Source organism: Diadema antillarum, unplaced genomic scaffold (assembly GCF_040938485.1).
Source record: "Diadema antillarum isolate AM-2024a unplaced genomic scaffold, OU_Dant_1.0 seq00000743_RagTag, whole genome shotgun sequence".
Lineage (NCBI taxonomy): Eukaryota > Metazoa > Echinodermata > Echinoidea > Diadematoida > Diadematidae > Diadema > Diadema antillarum.
Genome location: NW_027271640.1, coordinates 313,636 through 341,616, shown reverse-complemented (window position 1 = coordinate 341,616; position 27,981 = coordinate 313,636). Strand labels below are relative to the sequence as shown.

Here is a 27,981-nt window from a genome sequence, read left to right as displayed (position 1 = left end):
TCATGTGATGAATGGTTTTGTGTGTAATATGCTGTGCAACCTCTTCGGCTGCGCGTGTATGAATGCAGCTCGTTCTCTACGTGTGTAATCTGTGTGTATGTGATCACATCAGTGCTACATATGCATGCGACTTCCACCTGTGTCGCTGCACTGCATAGGGGGTCATCATCCCATGACCGACGACACGATCTTGTGTGCTTGCTTTCGGATAGGAGAGGAGTGCTCAGGGGCGAAAAAACTGCTGTGAGCGAAGCTTCTACACCTGGGGTGGACGACAGGGCAGAATCAAGGAGAAATTACCCAACCACTCTTCTGTCATTTTGCTTTAAGGTGAGTAAGTTCAAGTGAGTTGAATTAACACGAGATCATTTCTAAGCACAAGAGTTTTGTACAGTGACAAGTGGAACCTCCCTCCCCTTGCTAGTTCGTGGAGGGGTCTACATGTACAACACGGTCACGATTGGGCACACAAGACCCACTCGGGCACTAAAGACGAGAGGTGAAAAGCTACGTAAAAGGTACGTTAGCCTCGTTGCTTTTGCCTGGCCTGCCCTGGCTGGCTGTGGAGTTGACCGACGCAATTTTCTTTTTTCTTTTTTTTTTTGTAGGGATTTTCTTGATTTCTGCATTGTTGTATAGTCTGGAGTTGTCAAGTCTATTTAATTTAGTTTGAAAATTTACCCGTTTTCTTTGTTTGGACTTTCTTTGGGGAATGAATTAGACGATGCACTCATTCTGTCTGATTGTACAGTTGCAGATTCTAATCTAACACTACAACAGTTAACATGGTTAACTTGTTTGGCCTAAATTAAAAATTTAGTTGGTTTATTGTAAACTCTAATTTCTAAATTATTTGCCATGATCCTGTTTGTACAAACAATGTTGTACACTTGTAAGTTGTAGTACTGAAGTACTAGGTTTCATTCATTTGTAATTGACAGTAGGCCCTAATGCACTTGTCAATGTAATGACTCACCCCACTACCCCCGGACATGGGTGCGTCATTTCCTCGTTTGGTCCGTCAAATTTGTGACCCAGGTGTGCGTCATTTTACCAGCTATGTCCGTCAAATTTTTGACCGAGAGGTGCGTCAAAATCCCATCATTGTCGTCAAATTTTTGACCGAGGGGTGCGTCATGGTACGTCACTTGGCTATGGAAAATAACACGCATTATTCTGAACCGAGGGGTGCGTCATGGTATGCACTTGGCTATGGAAAACTGCACGCATTTTTGCACGCTACCAGCAGTACTGGATACACGTACGTACCGCGAGTTTACAGTGAGCGCTTTCCCGCGGCAAGTGAAAATCAAAGTCGGGAAGCGTTTTGGAGTAGGCCTAAGAGGGAAAAATGCATGCCCGAATCTGGCAAGCAAATGATTTAAAAGCCACCCTTTCTCCTCACATTTTCTTTCCAACAAACTCATGAAATCACGCATACTCAATCTCAAGCCAGACGGACTGTTTAGCGACAACGATTTCAATCTCACAGTACTAAATAATAAAATCAAAGATCGTATACGGAATTCCGTATACGATCTTTGGTATACCGTTCCGTGGTGCGGACGCGTACCTGTACTTGCAGTAGCAGGCAAGTCGGGTCGCTCGCTAAACGCTGTGCAATTCGCAAGTGAGCAGCGTGCTCGTTATTCCTCATCGAACGTACATTTGTACATCGTCCATGTGTTGCATTCAACCGGACTAGAAATGGCCGCGCACATACAGCGCATCTGCAGACAAGTCAGGTGACTATGGATTGCATGCACATACATTCAGAATATCGTAGCAGCAGAGTGATGTACGGTGAATGACGGCACGGTGCTTACAGGGCCAGGGTAAGGGAAACTTGCCGAGACTTTGACAAATTGTGTTTACGAACCGAAAGAAAATGAAATTGCTTGAATAAAGCGTATGCAAAAATCCTTTCAGTATTTACGGGGGTGCGTCAAATGTACCGAGGATGTCCGTCAAAAAAGTGACCTACAGTAGGTGTTCGTCAAAAACCCCGTGTTGTCCGTCAAAAAAGTGACTGTGGTGTTCGTCAAAAACCCCGTGTGGTCCGTCAAAAAGTGACTGTGGGGGTGCGTCAAAAACCCTGTGTGGTCAGTCAAAAAATGACCATGACGCACCCATGACGCACCCATGTCCGGGGGTAGTGGGGTGCGTCATTACATTGACAAGTGCATAATAAACAAATAAAATATGTAATTTTATGTAGTACGGTATCAGCAGGCATGATCAATGTCCTGATCATGATGATGTTGTCGTTGTCCTTGTGGATAGATCTATATTTGCATTCTTAATTCAAATTGCACTGTAACACTGAGTAACAGCACCTACAACTTATTTACAAGTGTATCATTGTAATAATACATAGTTACTGGTTTTTGTAACGTACATGTTACCTTGTAGGCTATGGATAGCTCTCACAAGACATAGGCCTAGGTCTACATGTAATTTACATGTGTTTACTTTGCATGCATGTTGAGCTGCTTGAAAGTTTGTTGAAATAATTTGAACTGGAATATAAATTTGGAAATGAACTTTTACAGAACCAATCACACAATTCCTCAGGAGTCATACTATGTACACATACTAGATCTCACAGTGTCTAGTGAAGATACCAAAAGTCAGCTGAGCTGTTGTAAAGGGCTTTAAGAATTCATCAGTGCACCAAACCAACATCATGTGTTTTGTTCAGATCCAGACGTTTTCTCTTGGAATTCCTTTTCATGCTTTCTAGTGCAATCAGACATTGCATGCAAGCTCTGCCCTATTCCTTCATGGTGGTACAGAATGGTACTCACATGGTCATACAATATATCAATAGTCATCTAGCTCAAATCACTTTTAAGTTTTATAATAGAGTTTTCTGTGATACAACAATCATATCCAAAGCATTATACCAGACCTTTGCATTTTTTTCTTATAACAGTAAAAAAGATGGATGAAAGGAGTTGCTAGCATTGCAAGAACCTATCCATATCCACAACCGACTTTAATACAATATCGTTGTGTTTATTTGTGTTTTGCTATTTTAATATGAAAGTTAACAGAGAACAAGTTGGTTAGAGGGAGTCATCATGGAACTTCCAAAAGTGAGAGATGCAGAGAAGGAGAGTCTGTATGGCTACGTGTACGCTGTATCAGGACCTGGTAAGTCTCAATAAGGAACCTTGTGTATTTACCTCACAGTTTGTTAATTTGTTCATTGTTTGTTTGGTCTTTGTTTCTGTTACAGCAGGGTTACACACTAACCCATTTTTTTCTACAGTACTGATCGGACCTGTCTGTTTGACCAGTAGGTGCCCAGTTCCATTTTTTACTGGTCCATTCCTAAAATAAGTTACTGGTCCGAAAATGATTTTTACTGGTCAGGGACTGTCGGACCAGTGCCAATGTGCAGTGTTGGATTCAGCATTCCTGCTTTTTATTGGTTTCATTCTGTGTTCTCCACTGATTTTTTAGTTATTCATTAGATTTAAACATAGTTTTTAAAAAGTTATCAGACTTTACTATTTGATTGAATGATTCACTGTAGTATGTATCATGTGTAGGCCCTAATGATTTGTGTCAAATCATGATGGCTGAAGTGATAAGAGATTTCCCCTCTGATATCACAAATAAGATTTAGGTTGGTATTAAATTTGGCCTGTCCCTGCAACAAAATGAAGCATGTTACAGTTTGTGACTTTCCGCTGAACTAGTGAATTTTATATTAGCCATCACTGTGAGTCGATCTCCCTAATTTAATTTTCATTCAATCACATTATCTTTTTCATAATTGCTAGTAATTATTATCATAGTATTTGTTTTTATCTGCACTACTTATAGATACAATTTAGAAAACAGCATCACATGAAATTACCAGCAGAGGTGTATAAGAGATAAAATCATCCAAAGATGAATTCATACCAAAATAGCAACAATTATAAAAAAAGGTGTAGTTATGATGACATGGTTTAGTTTGGAATAGACCCTGATTAAGTTCAGATCAGATTGATCATACTTTTGTTTTCTGTTGTGAAGAAACAAACAAAATAAGATTTCCTTCTGCTACTCTGCTTCTACAACATGCTTTAAAGGCATAATTTACCATATGCAGATGAAACAAAAACCCAGCATTAGTGTTTAAAATAGTTCTAAAATGTGAGTTACAGATACAAGAAACAACCACTGTAAAAATTTGAATCCATATGATCGACGTTAAGTGTTGTTAAATACACAAAATGTGAACAATACCTAAAATGAAAATGTTTCCAGACTAAACCGTCTACTGTTACGGTTTATCGAGAAAAACACTGATATCTCCTTATATTTTGGGCTTTATTGCTAAAAATTTTTATGGTAGGATGTTTTGTGATACAACAGACATGTTACCAGGTATTTTGAACATTTTTGAACTCACTGCTCCCAAAGGTAAATTGGACCTTTCCCCATACAATGCTCACATTTAGGACTTTCCTACTGAGTAGTTACAAAGTACCTTTAAGAAAAACATGCTTTGCAATCAAAAGATCGGTGTATTTACAGTGCACCATGATGAGAGTTAGATTTGCATTTGTTTGTTTTGGTAAGCAGTCTATTGGTTTTTAGAGCCTAGCCTACCCCCATACTGCATGCATCACCCCAACCCTTACACAAATTTATGTGTAGGCTACTCTCCTGCAAAGCTAGCTGTAGGCCTACTCTGATACAATGTGTATCTCCCTCCTATTCCATGCTTTCAACATATTTCCAACTCCATGCATATGTTCAGAGTACTTTCAATGTCTTTGAGATTCATGCCCCTGCGTCTACAATTTGTACTTTCATGTTTATGTGTGTAGATAGATGTACATGCGTGTATATGTGTATGTTTTTATACTGTACATTGGTCAATGAACGAATACTCAATCATGTAACCCACCTAGGTTTCCTCACAGGAAATAAGCAGAATCTGTACTTTTGGTTTCCTTTTTGCTCGCTGAGGATGTGGCAGCCAGGAATGACTGGTTGCTCTATCCACCGCCCTCCAGCTCTAGCTTTTACTCACATCCCAGGCATGCATTGCTAGTCTCCTTCAAGTCACTATTCACTTAATGGTTTATTTGCTCCCTATGGAGATTGAGTATAAAGAAACACTGGCAGTTTACTGTTATTTCTTAACTGTGCTTCACTAGTATTGACTGCTGCGAGGGTCACAGTGCAAATCCTGGACCCAAGTTAATTCTCATAGATACATCATACATTCTTTGAAGAAAGGGGCACGTCACAGATGGAATGATGCGACAAATGGAGATCGAGGGATTTCATATGATAAATTTGTCTAGTTGTGATACAGCGTAAATCAATGCAAACAATGGCATTAGATTCATTTTGTGATTTCAAGCACCGTGATCATGGAAAAAAGAAGGAATTGGTTTTATTATTAGATTATTAGTGGCATATGTACCCTGTCATGTTAGCACCAATGACAGTGAACTATAGCAAAATTTGTCCTTGTGGTTCATCGGGTCATGGGGGGGGGGGGGGGGGCACTGTTTCTCTGTTTCCTCTGTTACTTTAAGTACTAGTCATGGGGGTACAACTTGACTTGGAGCAGACTTGAAATTAGACTGTACAGTGTGTAACAACTCTTCACTGTTCTCAGCCTGTATAGCTTTATTTTCCATTCCAATTCCTGACATTCTGGGCATGATTTCAAGATGGTTCAAATGCATAGTGCTGATAAGTTAATAGAATACATGCAACTTGTAGTCATGCACCTAGAGAGTGGGGAATGTAAGGCTGCAGGCAAGATGATGTTCACTGAGTTTTCAGCAAAAGCATCAAAGGACATTTCTGTGCACATCCACTCCAGAACATTATTCAGAAATTTTGAAGGGCAGATTTGGTCCAGAAAAGACTGTGCACATTAGTTAACCAAGGTAGTTTGATTTTCAAGAGTGTGGCAGCAAAACGTTGAATGAACTAACTGAAACTGGTTGATGCAGTGAGAGAAATCAGTCGCAGAATCTGTAAAGTCTTTTAGATCTCATTTTGACTCGGCATACTTTCAGCAGGGTTCAGTTGTGATCTTCTATCTTCTATCATTTGCATATGAATGGATGACATGCCATTAAACAGTTAATATTTATTCTTCCTCTCCCTTCCCTTCTATACAGTATGTCCCCCCCCCCCCCCCCAAAAAAAAAAAATACAATCAAATTTTGGCATTGATAACACTCAATATGATTAAACTGTCTAAATGATACTTCAGGGTCTTAAAATATAACATCTTAGTTCTATTTTGCAGAAAACCCCATTCAATTTGGTTAAGTAGTCACAGAGAAATGTGGAATGTTGTCATAAAGCATGTCATGAGTCTGATTCTTCCAAGTTTAGCACTTCGATGCTTTTGTGTGTGAATACAATAGACAGAACTTGGAGGGAAGAGGTTCTTGACATCCTCTACAAAATTCCTTATTTCTCTTTGATCTGAAGCAAATCGATTGGGGTTTTCTGTAAGATGTGGGCAATGAGTTATAGTTTCGTACCCTGAATTTGTATTTGGATTGATTCACTATTTTTAAAGATATCATTGCATTGGGTCCCGTTGTAATTTTTTTTGTGGGGACATGCGGTAAAAGTAAAGTGACACTTGAATACTAATGTGATGTCATGATGATTTGCATGAATGTCAGTATAGTAATAAGCAATGGAAATAGCATTGATATTGTTTACACAAACAAAAAGGAAAGAATTCAGGGGAAAAAAAGGCACAACCAGACATGAATTGAGTGTCTCTAAACTTTGATGAAATTTTACTGGTACTTGACGTAATTGATGTGGTAGTGTGTCGTTGTCACTAACAAACTGTAAGCACACTGTGATGAGTTTATATTATTAGAAAGGGTAGGTATTAATAAGCTTGGTTGAAAATGATGGTGGGTTGAAAATGATGGTTATAATTCCATTTAGTCTTTGCTTTTGGGGAGGGGATGATTTGTGATTATCATAGTGATTTGGCAGTGAATGAATGATAGTAAGGCTGGATGCTGTTCTGGATGCTAAATATGGGTAAGAGGAGTGTCCACATTAGTGTCTAGAAAACTAACAAGAGATGTTTGATTGCAAATCTTGATTTAGGGCTTCAATAAAGAGATTACATGTTTCATGCACTGTGTACAAATTGATCAAGGCTTCAAAGGATGCTCAATACCCCAAAAACTTCACTGGAGCCATGTACACTGTGCCACTGCAGGCCTTTTCTAATAAAACCATGGAGTGGAAATAACACATTTAATATATCAGAAGTGAGTACCACCCAAGTTTGAGTTGTTAGATGCTGTGGTTCATTTGTACAGTTTACTTCACATTTTCATGCCGACAGGACTGACATCTTTTGTGTGTGCCCTGAGCATTGAAGAAGGGTTTCAGATTTATTTTTGCTCCATACTGCCATGCATCATTTTGCATTTGAGAATGAGAATGACAAGTTGAATGCAGGTTGGTTGAATGTGACCTTTCACCTCTTCAATCACTCTTGTTTGACAGTGGTGACGGCTGAACGCATGTCGGGAGCAGCCATGTACGAGCTGGTGCGTGTCGGCCACAGCGAGCTGGTGGGAGAGATCATCCGACTGGAGGGAGACATGGCTACCATCCAGGTCTATGAGGAGACTTGTATCCTTTCTCCAGAAATGTGATGGATTACTGCCCCCTAATATGCTTTGTAGAGAGATTTAAGCATGTCAGTGTATGTAAGAATGAATGTTTAGGCATGCCTTTCTATTACCATCATTTGACGCGTTGGAAGTGATTTGATGTGAAGCTTCTTTCTTCGATGCCTTAAAGACCATGTGGCATTGGGATTTATAAGCATGGGAAGGCTGGTCCCGTCCAGATATTGTAAAAGTGGATATTTTCACGAGACTAATTTTTTCACACTTGGCAGGGTGAGAAGAGTTTTGGGTGTTATTAATTCTGCGGAATCAAGACATCAACTACTGGAACGTATGGCAAGAAAAAATATTTGCATGCTTTTATTTTCGCGCTAGTTAATGGTTGCTTGGAATGCGCGAAAATTTCAATGCAGCAAAAATTTCCACTTTTACAGTGTATTGGAGAATCCCAAATTGTGTACAGAATTACCACTGATCTCTAAATACATGTATACTCAGAGCCCAGAACGTCAACTGGATTCAACTGTCACCGATAAGCGTACACTTTGATACACGTATTCGCTGACCAGTGCTATTCAGTGATGGGTATGTACCCCTGTGGGCAGCGAATAGATTGGATCACCCTTGAATCCCCATGCTACCAAGACTTCTACTCCAATTGACTCATCTCTGGGTAATATTTGCTACCAACCAGAAGGCGAAATTATACCAGATTAGCTAAATATGGAACCAGTGATTAAGTCAAACATTATGCATTGTACTTGTGAACTGAGTGTCTCATTTGGTTTATGCATTGTGCTCTATTCTGCCTTTGACTATTTGTAGTTCTTCCTTTGTATTGTACAAAGGTAATACTCATGCACTCCTAGTTTCCCCTTATTTTCTTACTTCTACTATCTTCATTGAAGTCCTAATTTCTATGAGTTCCAGATCCTACAAAGTGGGTGCCTAAAGTGAAGATATTTCCTTAATGAAACATTTTGACCATTCCAGCTGGTGTCACCGTGGGTGACCCAGTGCTGAGGTCCGGCAAGCCGCTGTCCGTAGAGCTCGGACCGGGCATTATGGGGAACATCTTCGACGGAATCCAGCGACCTCTGCAGGACATCAATGACCTGACCGACAGTATCTACATCCCCCGCGGGATCAACGTCAAGGCCCTCAGCCGCACCAAGAAGTGGGACTTTAAACCCTACCCAGGAATCCGGGTATGCAATCCTCTGTCTTTTCTTATTACACAGATGATGCACAGGTCTGAGTATGTCGATAGACATTGAGTGTACAAGGTAACTATGGAATTGTTTAAAGGGGATGGCTAGTAACTGATCAGTGGGAATCAGTGGGAATGCTGGAGGATGATTGTTCCAATCCTTGTGGTATTCATTTAAGAGTACATTATATTTCTATCGTTGTGTGAAAATTATTTGATTTCAGAATGGTCTCATATTCAAGTAATGTGCAATTTAATGTTTCCAGGTTAGCATGCCTGGTCAGTGATGGGGCATTAATCTGCACATTACTTGAATATGAGACCGTTCTGAAGCAAATAATTATCACACAACAGTAGATATATAATGTACTCTTAAATGAATCCCACAAGGATTGTAACAATCATCCCTCAGCATTCCCACTGATTCCCACTGATCGGTTACTAGCCATCCCCTTTAACCCATTAGGCACAGCCAATAGAGTGGGTTTAGACTAGATTCTATAGTTACCTGCACACTATTCCTACTGATGCACGGAAAAACTTGTGCATCATCTATCTCTTTTATAGAATGGTGGACAAAATTTTTCAAGAGGTCTGTTCTTTTCAATCATGCGCGTGATGTTAGTGACTGTAATAATTATTGGATTTGATATAGAACATGTGACCTGTAGAAATCAATGCACAGCTCTCAACCACTGAAATTGCAGAATTTTCTCAACGCATCCCATATTAACTCTCTTATGTCATGTTACGTGTATTGCTGAATAATCCCTGCCCAGTGGATTTTCATCATAGATCGTAGAGACCTCTTCATGGAACATTTTCTGTGGAAGAAAATGGAGAACATAGCATGAGACATGAAAAGTAAAATTAAGTGCCAATAGGTTAAAAAGATTATTTTTTTTTTCCAGCAGTACCATACCCCGAGCCAAATATCAACACTTTTTGTTCTAACAAGGATGAATGCTGAAGGAATATGAACAATATTAGAATTACACTCATGCCATTTGGTAGGGATGGCCAAGGGGTACGACCCTTGAATTAGATTGGGGAGTGTACAATGTAGTTTACAGTATCTCGTTACGTGTGTATCCCTGCATGCTGACACTCAAATTGCAAACATGTCCACCAGTTAATGGCTGAACACACATTTTAAATGCAATACTTCCCTGAAATATATTGATCATTATGCCTGACTCATACATTGTAGAGTGAGGTTCTTTCAGGTTGTCACATGAATAAATTTGCCATATTAATTTGGTTAGATTGGAAACTTTAAGTAAATTCACCTAAATTTGACTTTATTCTTGCTTTGTGTTGTTTATGTCTTTTGTTTTGAGGTGAGAAGAAAATGGTGCACCTGCTTTAGCATTTCTTGAGAGAAATTGCTATGTGGAAAAGTCCAGTGTTATATCCTTTGAAGCCCTGACATCATTTTACCCCATCTGCCTTCCTATCTATACCCATTCAGGCTGGAAGCCACATCACAGGAGGTGATTTCTACGGCCTGGTGCCAGAGAACACCCTGATTGAACACCGCCTGATGCTTCCCCCCAAGGCACGTGGCACCGTCACCTGGATCGCAGAGGCAGGCTCCTACGACATCACCGTAAGCATTTCAATCACTAGCACATTCGAACAGAAGCAGCAATTCGCCACATGTCGTCAAATAAACTTTCATATTCAGAAAGTCACAGCTGTCCTGAGTAGCCACCACTTCCAGCTATATGTTATCTCTGCATAATGACAATGTGAGATGTGATGATCCTACTATAGCCGAGGTCTGGAGCCCACTTAGGGCCTTTGCAGCTACCTGTATCGGGTTCCAGATAATTAGTGGTGCATTCTTAGCCTTATATATGAAAATTTGACCAGTGTGAATAAACTGTAACAAGATGTAAATCCTAGGCCAAATTTTTAGTATGAATGCAGACTTACCTAACTTTGTCACATGCAAGTTTTCACATATTCAGCGTGTCAGTGTTTAGCATGGTGATTAGAATGTTACATTCTCACATTTTTGCATGTTACTGCACTGTGCTAAAATGCCTCATCACAGTCTTGCAAGTATGATATCATCCATCTAGAGTTGATCGAATCCCCTCTTATCTTATTTTTGTGAACCTCAAGCCATGTTGATTCTCAGCTGACTAATGATAAAATATATGAATCAAACAATATTTTTGAGGATGTTGACTTTGTTGATTGGTCATCTGATTGGTCAGGACGTCGTCTTGGAGACGGAGTTTGATGGTGAGAAGACCAAGCATACCATGCTGCAGGTGTGGCCCGTGCGAACCATCCGTCCAGTTTCGGAGAAGCTGCCTGCAAACTATCCCCTGCTGACCGGGCAGAGAGTGCTTGACGCCCTCTTTCCGTAAGTGTACATCTATCTCGCTGGTCTTGGTTCAAGACTGGTGTCTTTTTTATTCCCAAGAGGTACGCCCAAGCCCTTTTCACCATGGCACTCCCTCTGCAAGAGATCTAGGGTGCGTTTGATATCTAAAAGGTTCTAAGGCCTAATTGCAGCGTTCAATGCATTTTCAGGTGATTGATAAACACACAACCTTGTTTTCAGTTGCATTTACAAACACCAAGTTTTAAATTACCAAACAAAGTAAAATGGCAATTTGAAACTTGTTTGAGACTTTGTGTGAGTAGAAGGCAATGCCATTTTAAAACACATTTTCTCCAAGCTGCCCAGATCAACTTTCAGCATTTCTGGTTGTGGAGAAAAGCACGCGCCATTTGTGTTTTCTAATTCTACCCATTGTATGTGCGTGAATAAAGAAGGCATATGGGCAATTCCACGATAAAGTGGACATGACCATCAAATTTTCAAAATAGTCAAATCTCATTAATTTTGGTATCAAATGAAAACTTAAGGACTGAATTTTTCATATTTGACCATCTTGTTCAAAAATTTCATCATTAACTTTGCTAAATATGTGCATAAAATCAGCATAATTAAATTTGACATAATTATCTGAAAAATATAATGAAGTTAAATGAATGTAGCATGAGAAAATGAAAAAGGAGAAACACAAACTTTGCCTTTGTTTTTAGAGTTTAAGGGTTGAACATTATTACCAAATCATCAAAGTGCAAGATTTTCTATGTGTTAAGCTTCAGCGAACATCGCAAATACGATCATCAATAATGTCACGGTGTTACGGTAAAAACTGATGTTTTTAGTATTGTTTGAAAATTACAGACACAAAAGGGTTTATTTTGATAGCCCAAATCATGACCACATGTAGCTACCATATACAAGTACTAAAATGATGGTAACTCATTTTGTTTATTAATTGAAGCTGATTAAAATGTGTCACGGTGTTACAGTAACTGTAACACCGTGACTATAACACCGTGACTTGCATTGCAATAACACAGGACACATACCGGATTACACATGATAATTAACTGTTGAAGTGACCATCTGATTTCTCTGTCACATTTACTCAAAAGATAGAGGTTTTTCAAGGATTGTTCATAACAGATGGGTCAAGCTACATATCCACAAAGATTATCCCCTGTACTTGTTGCCAGCATCATGCAATTTTAACCCTTTCTGTGCCAAAAATCGAGAACTGTGTTTACAATGCAGTGGGGTTTGATATGCCAATCAACACTCAGAGCACATGGTGGGTTAAAATGGAAGCAGTCCACTCACAGCGTACCACCTACCAGATTCATAACTATCCAGAGCAAACATTTCTGAAGGTTTGGAACTTTTAATTACGGTAAAGACAACAGTTTCAGTTGAGTTAATACCCTTTGTTTAATATTTCTATCATAATTGACCATTTTATCACATGGTTTGACTCTTCTTTTGTAGACTCAGATGTGTTCCTAACATGATAAACAGTCTGAAATCTTGCTGCAGCATCCCTGGTATCCTAAAGAATTACTTCGAACATACTGAAGCTAGATCGATGTGTCCACCAAAAGTTAATCTCACTGGAATACTACTTTCCTGTGCATGGTGCTGTGCACAATCTTACAAGTTTCACCATTAAAAGAGCCACACTCACTAGGATTTACGTGTATGAATGAGAATTTGCATTGTAATCATTTTTATGTACATGTTCATTTTCCAGTACATCTTTGAAAAAGAATAATAATTATGGTACATTTTGTACCACACAAATTGCTTGAATAATTCTTTTTATTGCTACTGAAATTGCTAAGTGGGTTCACCTGGCTTTGTAACCAAAGGTATTAAAATCAAAGTTTCAAATGTGTATGTCATCTTTTAATATTCAAATTGGACTTTTAAAGAGTAGTTGTAAACACTAAAAGTTCACTCAGAAATATTTAACAAGCTTTCAATGATGATAGAGTGAATTATGTCTCAAAACATAAAGTATATTTTACTGAAAGAGCAGTGTTCCTGACTGTAACGTGTACAAACGTATATGACATGTCACGGCGTTACAGTGCAAAGTTTTTCTTTACTTTGTTGTTTTTGTTAATCTGTTATGATTTCAATAATTTTCTGTTTTATCTGGAAGTGTTATACTGTGATGTCAAACATTCATCATGAATCATCATTTCATTCTACCTAATGGAGAAACACTATGAGCTGAAAGTAAGACAACAGGATTCTCCATAGGTTTTCTACACACATTTCAGAGGTCACGGTGTTACAGTCACGGTGTTACGGTGCACTTATTTAAAATCTATGTCATAGTTTTCCTGTCAATTGATTCTTTAATCAAATTTTACTTCATTATTGTCATTGAGTCTCTAGTACATCCAATGAACACATCCACTTATCAAAATGTTCATTAACTTCACAGAGTTTTGTCAGTAAAGGAAGTGCACAAAAACCCATGTCCATTTTGAGTCAAGGTGTTACAGTGGTAATTAATCTTGCATAACTCATTTACCACAGCAGTTTTTCTTCCTTTCTTTTGTTTTCAAAATTGCTTATGACGATATGCATAGATACACAATAAAAAATTTTTCTCAAGTGTTACATTTTGATTATTATTTACATTTGATGAGTGAAATTATACTCAAAAGTGTCACGGTGTTATCGTGGAATTGCCCATATTTGGTGACACACCGCCGGTTACAAAAAAACAGGCTCCTTAATTGACCTCTGTTTCCCCTGGGTCAAACAGCCCAAAGCAGCTGTGCAGTGACAACACTCAAATTGTGATTGTGTGATGGTTCGATAAACGCAGCGCCCTGAGAATCACTTCTCTAACCACCTTTGTAAACGCCATTTGAAACGCATACTAAAATTAGATAAACTCGGCCCTAGTGAGCACTAGCTTTCAGCTTGCGGCAAGCGCATGCCAACAGAACAGTATAATTTTGGTAGTACAATCTGGATGAACGGGAGAACAAAAGTTTAAAAACAAGCTAGACTGCTGCTTCCCTTGGTCATTCCTCGGTCATCCTACACATGCTTGTTTTTAGTTTATCCCCTGCAGAGATCTTATCAAAACAATGGGAGCACTATTTTTCAACAGACAAGTGTGTCAGAGAGTTCACACCTGTATTATACCTGCCTGTCTGAGGAGCATACTCGTGTTCAAACAAATTGTGCCAATGGTAGCGTCAGGAACGATGTGGAGTTGAGAGGAAGTGTCAAAGAGTAGAGTTTGAATTCTAGAAAACCGGCTAAAGGTGGCATGCATGCATCCATGCTTGAAGTAGTGTAGATGGAAGCAAAGCCTTGAGCTGTCTGTTGCTGCAGCTCTCAAAAATCACTGAACCACCCTTGGCTGCCCTTACATGATTGGGGACTGCATAAATAAGAGTGGGATGAGGTGGGGTTAGGAAGTAGGGCTTTACATAGAAGAGATCAGATAAAGATAGATGGATATACATGTATGATGAGGGTATGTAACCATCTATACAAGTAATGTATTGAAGGAAAGAGCAATGTTCCTGTAAAAATCACAAGTTGCATTTACAAAGATCATCATTTCTTGCATTACCAGCAATGATACCATATTTGCCATTATTCTAGATTGTGAACTGTGAACGTTTGACACTTCCTGTGCACCCTGTGCCACTCTTCAAGTTACCACCAGCACATAATGTTTTAACAGCTGCTCTGTGACTTTGTTATATTTTGCTCTGAGGAAACATGAAACAGTCATAACAAACCTAATGGGGGTGAAGTTGTCAATTGACTAATAGGAAAATATATTGTGTACTTTTCCATATGTCTGATAAAGCTGTCCAAATTGAGTGGATTTTTTATTCCCCCCCCCCCCACACATTGTTCTCTGTCTGTGTTGTTCAGTGATGTGCTAAAAAATCAATGAAGATGTAGATTTTTTTCTTTTCGGGGGGGGGGGGGGGGGGGGGGAGAATAACCTCAAACAAACAAATCCAGTGAAAGTAGTGTTGGTCTATGTGTTATATGTGTAACAACAATCAGTATAGCCAAGTCAGATGTTTCTTCCCTGAAATACATCTCCTTGGCACTTCATCCCACTTTTGCCTACTTTTCAGGTGTGTGCAAGGCGGAACTACGGCTATCCCAGGGGCCTTTGGGTGTGGCAAGACCGTTATCTCACAGTCCCTCTCTAAGTACTCCAACAGTGACGTCATCGTATATGTGGGATGCGGTGAGCGTGGCAACGAGATGTCTGAGGTACTCAGGGACTTTCCTGAGGTGAGCTATTGAGAGAACAGCTGTACTTCTCTTCTTGGTTTTTTCCATATGTACTTTTTTGGTAATTTATTTTTGTTTTGTTTTTTAAGATAAGATTAAAGTACAGTGATATGTGAGAAATATCTTTTCTTCTTTATTTATGCTCTTTTGTATATAAATTCTCTGTCCATTTATAAATCCTTCCGTCACATACTGCACTCGCTGATATTTTCATGTACAGATATTTTCACATATGGCAGTTAATCAGACATTTATCTTGGTTCGATAGTTTTACGCTTTGTGGTCTTCTCACTAAAACAAAACTTAATGCTATCATTCAGAAAAAAATGTGACATGTTTGAAATACTAGTACTTCTAGTATCTTCACCAGGCCAGGGCCCGCTGTTGATAGATGTCATTTGGGCTCCACTTATAGTATTCACTTGATATTGCAATGCTAGTCAGCTTGAAAGAAACAGTGTTTGCTGGGCAGAATTTTCGTTTTCATTTGCGTACATATTTTTTGTACATTGTAACTTTCCGATCAGGAGCCTATAAGCAAGCTTCGCAAAAATGGAGCACAACATAAATTTCAGTGTATACAGTATTTAATGTAATTCTTATGGAGGTGGCAGGAAAAATTGCCACTAGCCAAGGTACTGATAAATCTTCGTAAACTCAAAGACAGGGAGAATTGTTGATGCCATAGAAATAAGATTGAGAAAATTAATATGCTAATGATACCCCTTACAGCTGACTGTGGAGATTGGAGGGAAGACAGAGTCCATTATGAAGAGAACAACATTGGTAGCAAACACCTCCAACATGCCTGTGGCTGCCAGAGAGGCCTCCATCTACACCGGTATGTCTGTCTGTCTGTCTGTCAGTCTGTCTGCCTGCCTACTGTGAAAGTGGACATTTTCGCAGTGTTGAAATTTTCGTATATTTCGCAACAGGAAAGTAGCATGAAAATAAAAGCACATGAATATACTGTAAAACATGATATATTCGCGGCATGAAATTTTCGCGAATTGGCGCCAACGGCCTTTTTCGCGGCAAGAAATTTTCGCGAATTGCCTCTTTCGTTCAATGCATATAGTGTAGATGAGAAATTTTGCGTGCATTTTAATTTCGCGAATCTTGGCGCTCGCGAAATTCGCGAAATTAAAATGCACGAGAACATTTCTCGTTTTACAGTATTTGCTTGTCATATGACTGTTCCGGTAGTTGATGTCTTGACTCTGCAGAATTGAAAACAGGTGAAATTCATCTTACCCGGCCAAGCGTGAAAAAATACGCCGACGAAAATATCCACTTTTATAGTATATCTCGTTCTCTCTCTATCTCTTTCTTTTTCTTTTTCTATCTCCCTGCCTACCTCTTTTATCTCCAAGTTAGCTCACAAGCAAAACCACAAAAGTGGTTGCGGTCTTGAATGGAGACTAGCCAGCATTCTGTAAATGAAGAGAACAAAGACAAAACTGACATGCAAACCACCATCAACATCACCAACAAGAAAAGCTAGTTTAATGTCTGTCATTGTGCTTGTCAACTTGCACAGTCTACCTTATGTCATCCTTTATAGTTGTCAATTTTTACTGTTTTTTCCCCCTTGTTCTCCGGGGCAATTGCAACGCACGATCAGCTGCAACATAACATTCTAAAGTTGTACAGATATTGCATATTATTATATTGATATAAATTATGCTTTGTGCACAAAGGAAAGGTGACATGTTACACATTTTTGTTTCACTTTTAGGCATTTGGTGAGTGAATTCACACTTTTTGTCATGGATGGGGGAAGGGTTTTCTCTCTTATTGCTGATAAATGTAATTGTATGTTTTTAAACTTGACAAAGAGAAAGATATTATAGATAGAGTTTAAAACTTTTAAAGTTTAAAAATTTAGATTTGCTTGGCAGAGACTCCAACCCCAAGCACCTTCTGATCTGGAGATTCTTCTGCCTGAAACCCCTAGCAAACGGGAGACTCCAACTTGATGTGCGTGAAGGGCACATCACAAGCGCGAAGTTCCTTGCGTCTAGTGTTCGAGATGCTCTCTCATGCTATCTAAGGCTTATTTTTCAACATGCAACATTTGAAATTAAGTAAGAAATCATTTCAAGCGGGAGAAACTAAATCTCAAGCGGGAGAACGGGAGATTCAGCAAAAATGGGCGCGGTCGAAACCGGGAGAGTTGGAGTCTCTGGCTTGGATGCTCGTGTTGTGTTAATATTCCCCTTCTCCTTTGTTTTTTTTCTGACAGGTGTGACGCTATCTGAGTACTTCCGTGATCAGGGTTACAACGTGTCCATGATGGCGGACTCCACCTCTCGATGGGCCGAGGCTCTTCGTGAAATCTCTGGCCGTCTGGCTGAAATGCCGGCTGGTAAGCATACCGAAAGTCAGCAACCTTGCAATGACAGCTCTATCTTTGTGAGCATTCCTAAACACGAATGAAGGGAAGTCATCAATGAAGCATATTTATGATGCAGGCATAACATCACAAGGATACCAAAAATGATTTTCATGATCTGTAGTTGAAGAGAGGAACTTCTGGGGTGTGGATTGCTATGATCTGCTCAGTGTTGTCTTGGGGTGCATCCCCCACCCGGTAAAGTTCGCTTTGAAAGATCAGGTAGAATGAAAGAAACTTAATTGCTGAGGTTTCATTAAAATGGGATCTGAAGTAGCTCAAGGTCTGGTAGTACAGAAATCCATGTGGGAAATATATTGGAGTAAAGGAAATACAAATCATACTTGTTAGAGTTCTGACTGATGGAAAGCCAAGATCATTTGATAGGTGTTTGTGATTTCAAAGTGAACATTTCATTCAGCATGTCCTCACTTGGAATTCCAGACTAGAATCACCACAATCTTGGTGTTATGTAATGTGATTTTCTGTTTGTATTTTGTGTTGAAATGCCCCCCCCCCCCAAAAAAAAAGTTATACTGATAATAATAATAATAATAATAATAATAATAATAATAATAACAACAACAACTATAATAATAATAATAATGATAATGGTAATGATAATGATAATGATAATGATAATGATAATGATAATGATAATGATAATGATGATAATGATAATAATGATAATAATGATAATAATGATAATAATAATAATAATTATTATTATTATTATTATTATCATCATCGTCATCATTATTATTGTTATTATTATTATTATTATTATTATTATAACTGTTATTATTATTATTATTATTATAGTTATAATTGTAATTGTAATTGTAATTATAATAATAATTATAACAATAACATCAGCAATAACAACAGTAATAATATTGATAATATTATTAGAATTAGAGCCACTGTAGAGTTGATATTCACATTGTTTCTGTCCTATTTATTTGATCCACAGACAGTGGATATCCTGCGTACCTAGGTGCCCGCCTGGCGTCGTTTTACGAGAGAGCTGGTCGCGTCAAGTGCATGGGAAACCCAAGCCGTGAGGGCAGTGTCAGCATCGTAGGAGCGTGAGTTTGCACTGCAGTCATTCTTGTGTATCATGGGATGCTTTCATATGAGCTGTCCTTATACACCCTAAGAGATGTTACATTAGGGGGCTTTTAACCACGGCAGGTTAGCAGCTTGGACATAGAACAACAGATCAGGAAAAATTTCAGCATTATCAGGGTATATGATGCTAGAAGTTTTGACCATTTTCATTGTTGGTACATCAATCATACTATGGTTTCCTTGACACTGATAGATCTCACATTGAAGCAAATGTGGTGTATCCTAGTAGGTACTCTTTTGTGCCTTGACAGCATAGAAAAAAAAAAATATATATATAGTGTCAAATTTGTATGAAAGGTCACTTTTGTCTTTTGTGTAACATTTCTTGACACAAAGCTTTCAGCATGCTTTTGCCCATTGTCATGACAAAAGTGATTTTTTAATGAAAAGTTTTGTCCATAATGATATTTCATGGGACTGTCTTGTCCACGCAACTTACTGTCTACATATAAAACATTGATGAAAAAAACTTACCAGAAACGAGCACAAACTAGAAAAGAATAGAATGAATAAAAGAATCAGTTGAAAAACTGATAAAGAATAAAAAGGGGAAGAAAGAAAAAAGGAAGGAGTCATGACAATGAATATGTTTTCTCTGCATTTACTGGAATTAATATTATTCTTTTTCCTCCCTTTGTAGTGTGTCGCCCCCTGGAGGTGACTTCTCTGATCCTGTGACTTCGGCCACTCTGGGTATCGTCCAGGTGTTCTGGGGTCTAGACAAGAAGCTGGCCCAGCGCAAGCACTTCCCGTCCATCAACTGGCTCATCAGCTACTCCAAGTACATGAGGGCGCTAGACGACTTCTATGACAAGAACTACTCCGAATTTGTGCCCCTGAGGACAAAGGTAAGAATTCATACCTCATATACAGTATGTCCCCCCCCCCCCCCCCCCCCCCAAAAAAAAAAAAAAAAAAAAAATTACAACGGGACCCTCCGCAACGATAACTTTAAAAATAGTGAATCAATTCAAATACAATTTCAGGGTACAAAACTATAACTCATTGCCCACATCTTACAGAAAACCTCATTCGATTTGCTTCAAGTGGTCAAAGAGAAACAAGGAATTTTGTGGAGCATGTCAGGAATCTCTTCCCTCCAAGTTCTGTCTATTGTGTTTACACATAAGAGCATCCAAGTGCTAAACTTGGAAGAATCAGACTCCTGACATGCTTTACAACAATCCACATTTCTCTGTGACTGCTTAACCAAATTGACTGGGGTTTTCTGCAAAATAGAGCCAAGATGTTATATTTTAAGACCCTGAAGTAGAATTTAGACAGTTAAATTATATTTCGTGATATCAATGCGAAAATCTGATTGTAAATTTTTGGGAGACATACAGTATATTGCTAGCGGGTTTCAGAGCCTCCTTGAGGAGACTCTAAATCCAGCTCTGAGAAAGTTGCCTCTCGTCTGTTTATACTGCTCACAAAAAGCAGGCCCTAGCAGGCCCAACTGGCCCAACCGTTCCAACCAGCTCCTCCCCTCTGATACATGGCCCAGGCTTTTTCACAGAAGTATGCAAATTGCATGAGTTTTATCAGTGGGGATTGGTCGCGATAACTTGGTTGTTTATGTCAGCAGGCGATGACCTTCAGTGATAACTTCCGGGTTGACTAGAAAGCGGCTTCTCATACCCCCTAGTGTTTATACTGCATCAAAGGCTGCAATGGCATGCTCTGAAACCAGCCCCTGTAGGTGGTTTCAGAACCTGACCTTATCGGACCTGATCTGATCACCTTTTGTCTGTTGCTCGAGACAGCTATAGGAGGCTTCATAACCCCTTTTTGTTGAGTATTAAATGTGCTATTAGACCTTTGTTGTGCTTTGTTCATTGTCCCTACTATAGGACATTAAATGCAGGTATAGGTGTGAGTTATTTACAGCTTAATATGACTGTAAAAGACCCTACTGCATTCCTTTAATACCAAAGAGCAGAGTGCTAACCCAGTGAAGTGGTTCATTTTATTTCGATATAACGAAAGAAAGCGACCGGTCCCAAGGACTTCGTAATAATGGAGTCCACGGTATTGCCAAATATAGAGCTTTAAAGAATGCTGCATTGCTGTCCGGTGGATGTGGTGGCATGCACCATTTATAGGGATTGCATGAATAATCATTACAGTACATCATAGATACTGCTCTCATTGAATTAAGGAAAACAACATACTAGATGGTACGAATGAATTTTTCTGCTCTTGTGCAAAGGGGCGCTAAGAAATAGCTTATTGATTGAATTCTCAAGATTAGTGTGGAATTTCCTGGTCTTTTTTTTTAATGGTGAGTTGAGGTTAATGGTATGTGGAACCAGGATGCTAAAGGGCTATTAGAACCATGGACAAGTTTGATGTGTATTGGCTAAAGAAGCAGCATACACCAAATGCAGTGTACTTCATGGCAGCATGTCCTATCATGTTACAGCTCAATGCAGTAGGAAAGGGTAGTACCTGCACTATTCATCCATGTGTGATATATTTATGTAGGCCATAAAAGATGAGAGTTAGTGTGTCCACCTTGTAGTGATAGTCATCTCTCTTCCTATGCAGTGGAGGTAGGACAGGTATACCCCAGTCATTAATTACATTGTAGTAGGGAAACGTATGTAGGAATATGATATTGGTATTGCACAACTCCACCAGGATGATTTACTCCTTTCACTTCGAAGACGAGTCCGGAGTATACTCGGGCAGGCGTCTATGGGAAATGCATGTTATTTCTGGAGTTGTTAAACTCACATTAGTCACAATCTTGGAGTACAGTGATAAATGGAGAAATGTATGTATGAATATCTTTTTCATTTTGAAATCAGAGTTAATATGTTTGCGTGTTTTTAAATTCTTGAAATGCACCAGACTTGCAAAATTTGCAAGAATAAAAGCTACGCGAAATATATGACGGATACAGCGTTGCAGTATTATTTGTGATGGGGCTCTTTACCAACTAGCACACTACTACACGTGAGTGGGCTTGGTAACTTTACATCTCTGTCCAGTTTTGATGAATTACTGATTGCTCATGGAACATAGTTAACTCTTAACGTGCCATGGTCGCCGAACGGCGACCTTAGTCCTGACGTGCCATGGTCGCTGATCAGCGACCAAGAAGAGCGCAAAAAACATTGGTCATTTAAGTTCTTGTGGTACCAAAACGCGTTACAACAAGAAACTGCCATTTACATGTACTGGTAGCTGATTAGCATATCCATCGTTTCCACTGAAAATATGAGTATGCTTACATTGAAAAATTTTGAGTAAATGCGTGATTTTTCAGCTAGATCTATTTTTTTCGCGTCGGGAAAATCCGCAGAGAGCGCACCCTCAGTGAGATGTGTATAGATCATATGTCTCATTGATAAATCACGCGTGTGTATGCTACTGAATCTGCGTGTGTTGTCTATGCGTTTCCACTCGCATTGTTCTGCTTGGGCGCTCTCCTGCGGGAGCGGCTTTCATTTTGTCCTTAAAATAGGGTAAAGCGTTCGTTCGTCGGTCAAGTCTTTCATCCTTTTGTCTTGGACAGTGAACTTCACTAATCGTCCCCTCGCTAGCTTATACAAAAGAAGAACACGCTTTTGTTCTTGCCTATGTACATGTACAGTGGACGGAAAGTAGACTTGTAAACCAAGGAATTGCACGAGCACAAACTCCTCACGTAGAAAGGCCTGCCGATTTCAATAGAGTACGCCCGGCCGTAGTAGAGACAAAAGAAGGATTAGTGGGTGCTTCCTTCTCAAGTGGACAAAAGACACTCTTCCAGGACTCGACGCGGGATTTACTTGAGTTTCAAATACAGGATCTGGGACTAAAGGACACAGATTTGGGAATGAATTACCGAGACAGAAAATGAAATTATAAAGACAAATTGAACTGCCAATATCTTTGGAATTATACAACTCTAGAAGACAAATTTGTTATCATTTGAAAGAGGAAATGTAGCTCTAAAACTTTCTCAGAGTCAAGGGAGCGTTCTATTGAAGAAAAATCATGCCTGACTCTTTCTTTCCATACTACACAAAAAAATGTAATAATTTTTTAATGATATCGATTATTTCTTCAATATTTCAGGTTCAGATAATATTACAGCAAACTGACTACATGACACGAAAGAGCAATCATTTCTTGATATTTGTTGTGAAGAACTCAATTTAAAACAGACAATAGTTTCAAAGATATGGCAGTTTTAAATTTCATTGTCAATCCAGTTCGCAAACTTTCTGGCGTTGGGTAAAAACGTCTGGCACGTTAGGGGTTTTGGGTCTGGCACATTAAGAGTTAACCTTAGTGTGTAGGCACCTAACAGGTCAATACCCACTGTACACACTTTCACCCCTTTATCTGCCACAGGCACTTACCTTAACAAAATTAAAGGGGCGCACCATGCCCCCCTCCCCTGTAATATTTTGTGGCAAGAGAAAATGAGAAAATGTGCGCGGAAGCCTGGGTTGTTTGGGTTTTTTTTCTTTCTTTGCTTGTCAGCCAATTAATCTGGAAGTGGCACATTGCTTTGTCTCCCCCACCCTATACAGAATTCCTGGATCCGCCCCTGATTTCATGGGCATCCAGAAGCATCCTTTACACTCGACCCCAATGTAAGTTAGTCAGCCCACTCAGGTGTAACAAAGTCCCCCCCCCCCCCCCCCCAGGCCAACAAGAAGGTCATGATATAATGGGGATTATTACGGTAAAGGGGATTGGGTAATCTCTACCCCCTTGGCAGTTGAGTTTGTAGACATCTCAACCATTCAACAAGAAAAGTGAGCATGCCAACTGGAGACAACCTATTGTAAGGATTAAGCCTGTTGAAAAGATACCCAGCTGGTTTGAACTGGGCTGTTATGAAGAATATTTTCTTGCTCTTAGTATCTATGGCTTCATGACATTTGCTCTTGCAACAGTTGCCCCCAATGAAATATCAGCAAGTTAAGCTAAATATAAAACCTATCCACAAACCTAACCCTTACCCTGAATCCTTTCAGAAGCTGACCTTGGAGCAATTGTTACAGGAGCAAATGTTGCTATGAAATTTCATTTCATTTCATTTCATTCCATTTCATGTATTACGTTTCCACACAAATTATACAGTGTTGCTTATCCAATTGATTGTGCTATATCATGCATACATGTCTTTCGATAAGCTCACTTACCAGAGACCCTTGGGGCATTCTCATTCCTTTTCTGCCATCATGATTATTTTCTTGGAAAATTTGATGCCAGTTGAAGCTCAAATCCAAAGTAAGCTTTGACTTTTATGGCGGTACTAGTCTTTATAGTTTTATGGGGGGGGGGGGGGGGGGGGGGGAAGGGGGGGGGGGGGGTCAAGCCACGACTAAACAGTGCCTTGTTACACCAAGAAGTGCAGGTAGTGCCCTTTTATTTTTTTTTCTTTCTTCCCTTATGTTTGTTTGAGAGCTGTTCATTAAAATTTTCCCTTGACCAACTCTCATAATATGTGAATCCTTTCATATTCGTGCTGTAGACTTGTGAAAAGTACCAGTAGGACAGTTTAAAGCACATGTAGCAAAGAGGATTGTCTTAGCTTTCTGGGAAGTGCAGCCTTGAATGTTGGGGAATAATTTCCCTTCTCAAAATTCATGAGTGCAATGTTAGTCAGTGGACATACAGTAAATTCTGAACAAAAAGGTGTAAAAATCTATATAAATGAAGTGATATTGCTTTACAAATGTCATTTTGTATAGCAGTCGTACCAAAAGGCATAGCAAATCTCAGTGCAATGCCAGGAAAATCATACTTGGGAATGTGAACTCCTGGTTTCTCGTTGATGACATGTTGGCTGCTGATATGGAGAGGGAAAGAAGCCGAGTCTGTCGGACTGACAATATCTCTTCCGTCTTTCCTAGGTGAGGGAGATTCTCCAGGAAGAAGAGGACTTGTCGGAGATCGTCCAGCTGGTCGGAAAGGGCTCCCTCGCCGAGTCCGACAAGATCACGCTGGAGATTGCCAAGCTGCTGAAAGACGACTTCTTGCAGCAGAACGGTTACTCCCCCTACGACAGGTGAGAGAGAGAGAGAGAGCAGCGCCCTCTTTGACAGACCAGGGGCAGTGAATGCCCACTGTTTGGTCAGCTCAATCCACTGGTCATCATAACCCCAATTTGCGGAACTGTGTGTTTAGCCCGCAAATTGAAATTAACTCTAAGAAAAAAACACCCCCACCAGGAAAGAAAAAAGAAGAAGAAAAGAACATACATGCACCTTGTCTGCAGTACACAAATCTAGAGGTTTATTGGTGTTAGGAGCCATTACCATGGCGCTAGATATTTTGATCAAATTTAAAATTGTAGGGGTCCCGTGGTTGTGTTAACAACCATCGGATGGGGGATGTGGGGTGGAGGTATGTTGTGCGATTGAAATCTCTTTTCTCATAGACTTATCACAGTCACTTTGATTCCATTAGGTGTCCAAAATGCAACAGAATTTTGTAGTTTTGCATATCTATCGTATTCAATGCCTTCATTGTAGCCTAAGGTAGTTGGAGCCTTCATTGAAAGTGAAAGACGTTCGATTCCTTCATCATATTCTGACAATTAAAACGAATGATAATAGCAAAGCAATGAGGAGTTGCATTTTTGTGCTTCTTAGGTCTGGCAAAGCCAGAATCTCGTCCCATGTATTCATGCAACTTTTTGTATGTACTTGTTTAATTTTTTGTGTGCTTTGTAGTAAAGTAATGTTTTTGGAAAGTTTCCCTCAAGGCCATGGATTGATGTGACCCTAGCAGCCAAAGTGAAGTATTGCAGAGGGAAAGGTGACCAATTTGTCCTGATTTTCTTTTCCTTTTATTGTGGGACACTCTGATGTCCACCTCAGGTACTGCCCGTTCTACAAGACGGTGGGCATGCTGAGCAACATTGTGGCATTCTTCGACATGGCCAGACACGCTGTGGAGAGTACGGCTCAGAGCGAGAACAAGATCACGTGGGCAATCATCAGGGAAAACATGGGCGACATCATGTACAAACTCTCCTCCATGAAATTCAAGGTCAGTCCCTGCTATCGAGTACACCATATACTGAGCAAGTCTCTTAGTTTTATTGAATCGGGACCTCGCAACAATTTTGCAAGTGGTTAGATCTGTTATCGTGAAGTACAGTACATAATGAACAGAGAAATGTACACGTGTACTTGCTTTCATGTCAAGATCAGAGATAATGATTTCGTGTGTTGATGATTTTGTGAATAGCACCTGAAATGCAAAATTTGCTCAGATAAAAGTCATGTGAAATACATGTTATACAGCTATGTACAGTACCCTCCCACTCTGTAAATACGCACCGAGTACATAGTGACATCCTTAGTAAATATAGTAACTATGATTACCTGACAAAAGAATAGATAAGAAAAAAGAATCAAATGACTCTCATTGTACACTTTCGTGCATACCTTCAACAATGTTTGCAAGTTTGTGTGTGCAAGTTCTGCAGATTTTTTTTTTTAATTACCTATTTGTTTAATCTATGCTAGTCTAGTCTGTCCTGTTCAGTCTTTAGAGATTTGACATTCACCACATGAGTGACTGCCACATTCAGAACAGATAAAGTCTAACAGTATATGTGCGTGACCAACGCATCTTCACACCAGATGGAGTCATGCATGCATGCAACAAAAAAAAAAAGAAGACAGTTAGTCACGTGAGCAAATGTAACAAAAAATGTAACATTCACTTTGTCAATAGTTGTATCATTTGGTGAAAAACTGTGTCATTTGGTGTATATTACTTGCAGGACCCTGTGAAAGACGGTGAGGCCAAGATCAAGCAGGACTTTGCAGACCTGTTAGATGAAATGCAGCAAGGCTTCAGGAATCTAGAAGACTAGACATCACATAGAGCCAGTAGAATACAAGTATATATATAGCAAATTCATCTATATTCTTTGTGTAGTCCCATGTCTAGCCTTTGGTGTTGGTGGTGGAATGCCTCCTCCTCCCCCCCCCCCCCCCCCCTATATTGCTACCCTATTACTTACCCCTCTTTTCTGCTCACTTTCTTTTTCTCTGAATTGTGCAATGGGCCATTGATAAGAGGCCATGTGGAGACCGTGTTTTTTCCCATGGATCATTTTTGTGTTTCACAGTATTTTCTTCCATATTTTTCTTACACCAATCTTGGTGCAAGATGTATTTTGCGTGCTTCATGCTATTTTAGTTCTTGTAATTACTTTTTTTTTGCATGCCCAAAGGGCATGCTTTGTGTAAGTGAAGCATTGGCATGTTTTAACTGATATATACCATTGGAGTACAGGAGCAGCTATAAGCAAATTTGAATGCTAAGTAATTGTAAGTGCACTGTTTTATCTTGTGCCATGCATTACTCACTGTAAAATACAGAAGTACACAAAACCATTGTTGTAGGAATTCTTGCTTGGCAGTAGACAGTTTGTCTTTCAGTTGAATGAATTCCATAAGAGAGGAAAATGAATATTCACCAATGCTCTCTGAATGGAACATGATAAATACACCATGCTCTACCAAAAGCTCTGGACAAGTGAAAGGTTAGCACACTGTGATGCCCGAGTGTGTAAATAACTTGTGTCTGGTTCAGCTGTTGATACGCATTTCAAGAACAAACTGAACTTCCTGGTCTGTTTCCCTGTGTAGTATTTCTATCATATATGGATTGCCTGCAGTAGACAGTGGGCATCTACACTGTGTCATGTGCACTGATGACATATGTTCCAGACAATGTTATTCATATCATTTCATATCATTCTACACTTTGTTTTCCTGATTTTTCTTTCTGTATGTTTGTTGTTTTTTATCTTTTTTTTTCCTCTTTGCTCTCTTATCATGATAACATTCCAGTGACAGTTTAGAGAATAGTGTAAAGTATATCAGTACTACTTTGTAAACTGTATTGTGAATGATGATGGCCAATTATTAATACACAGGACTTGATATAATTCGTAAGTGAATGATTCAGAAAATAGTTATCCTCCTTC

The 27,981-nt window shown here is 39.4% G+C and overlaps 1 protein-coding gene across 1 annotated transcript; it reads left to right on the top strand.

The window, feature by feature from the left end:
- The first annotated feature begins 248 nt into the window (after positions 1-248).
- Positions 249-27,981, top strand: LOC139738458 (V-type proton ATPase catalytic subunit A). The gene is made up of 14 exons (XM_071649082.1): positions 249-330; positions 3,050-3,156; positions 7,519-7,647; positions 8,640-8,854; positions 10,328-10,465; positions 11,082-11,233; positions 15,334-15,496; positions 16,229-16,337; positions 17,742-17,864; positions 18,865-18,979; positions 19,663-19,870; positions 24,884-25,038; positions 25,853-26,024; positions 26,767-27,981. Exons 2-14 carry the CDS (start codon positions 3,084-3,086, stop codon positions 26,857-26,859), a joined length of 1,845 nt encoding a protein of 614 aa, XP_071505183.1. The 5' UTR covers positions 249-330; positions 3,050-3,083; the 3' UTR covers positions 26,860-27,981.

What these genes read in the sequence shown, in the direction of transcription:
- LOC139738458 (XM_071649082.1), top strand. Translation starts at nt 3,084, where the DNA reads ATGGAACTTCCAAAAGTGAGAGATGCAGAGAAGGAGAGTCTGTATGGC. An exon ending in GTACGCTGTATCAGGACCTG is followed by an intron (nt 3,157 to 7,518) that starts GTAAGTCTCAAT and finishes CTTGTTTGACAG; the next exon opens with TGGTGACGGCTGAACGCATG. An exon ending in CCAGGTCTATGAGGAGACTT is followed by an intron (nt 7,648 to 8,639) that starts GTATCCTTTCTC and finishes TGACCATTCCAG; the next exon opens with CTGGTGTCACCGTGGGTGAC.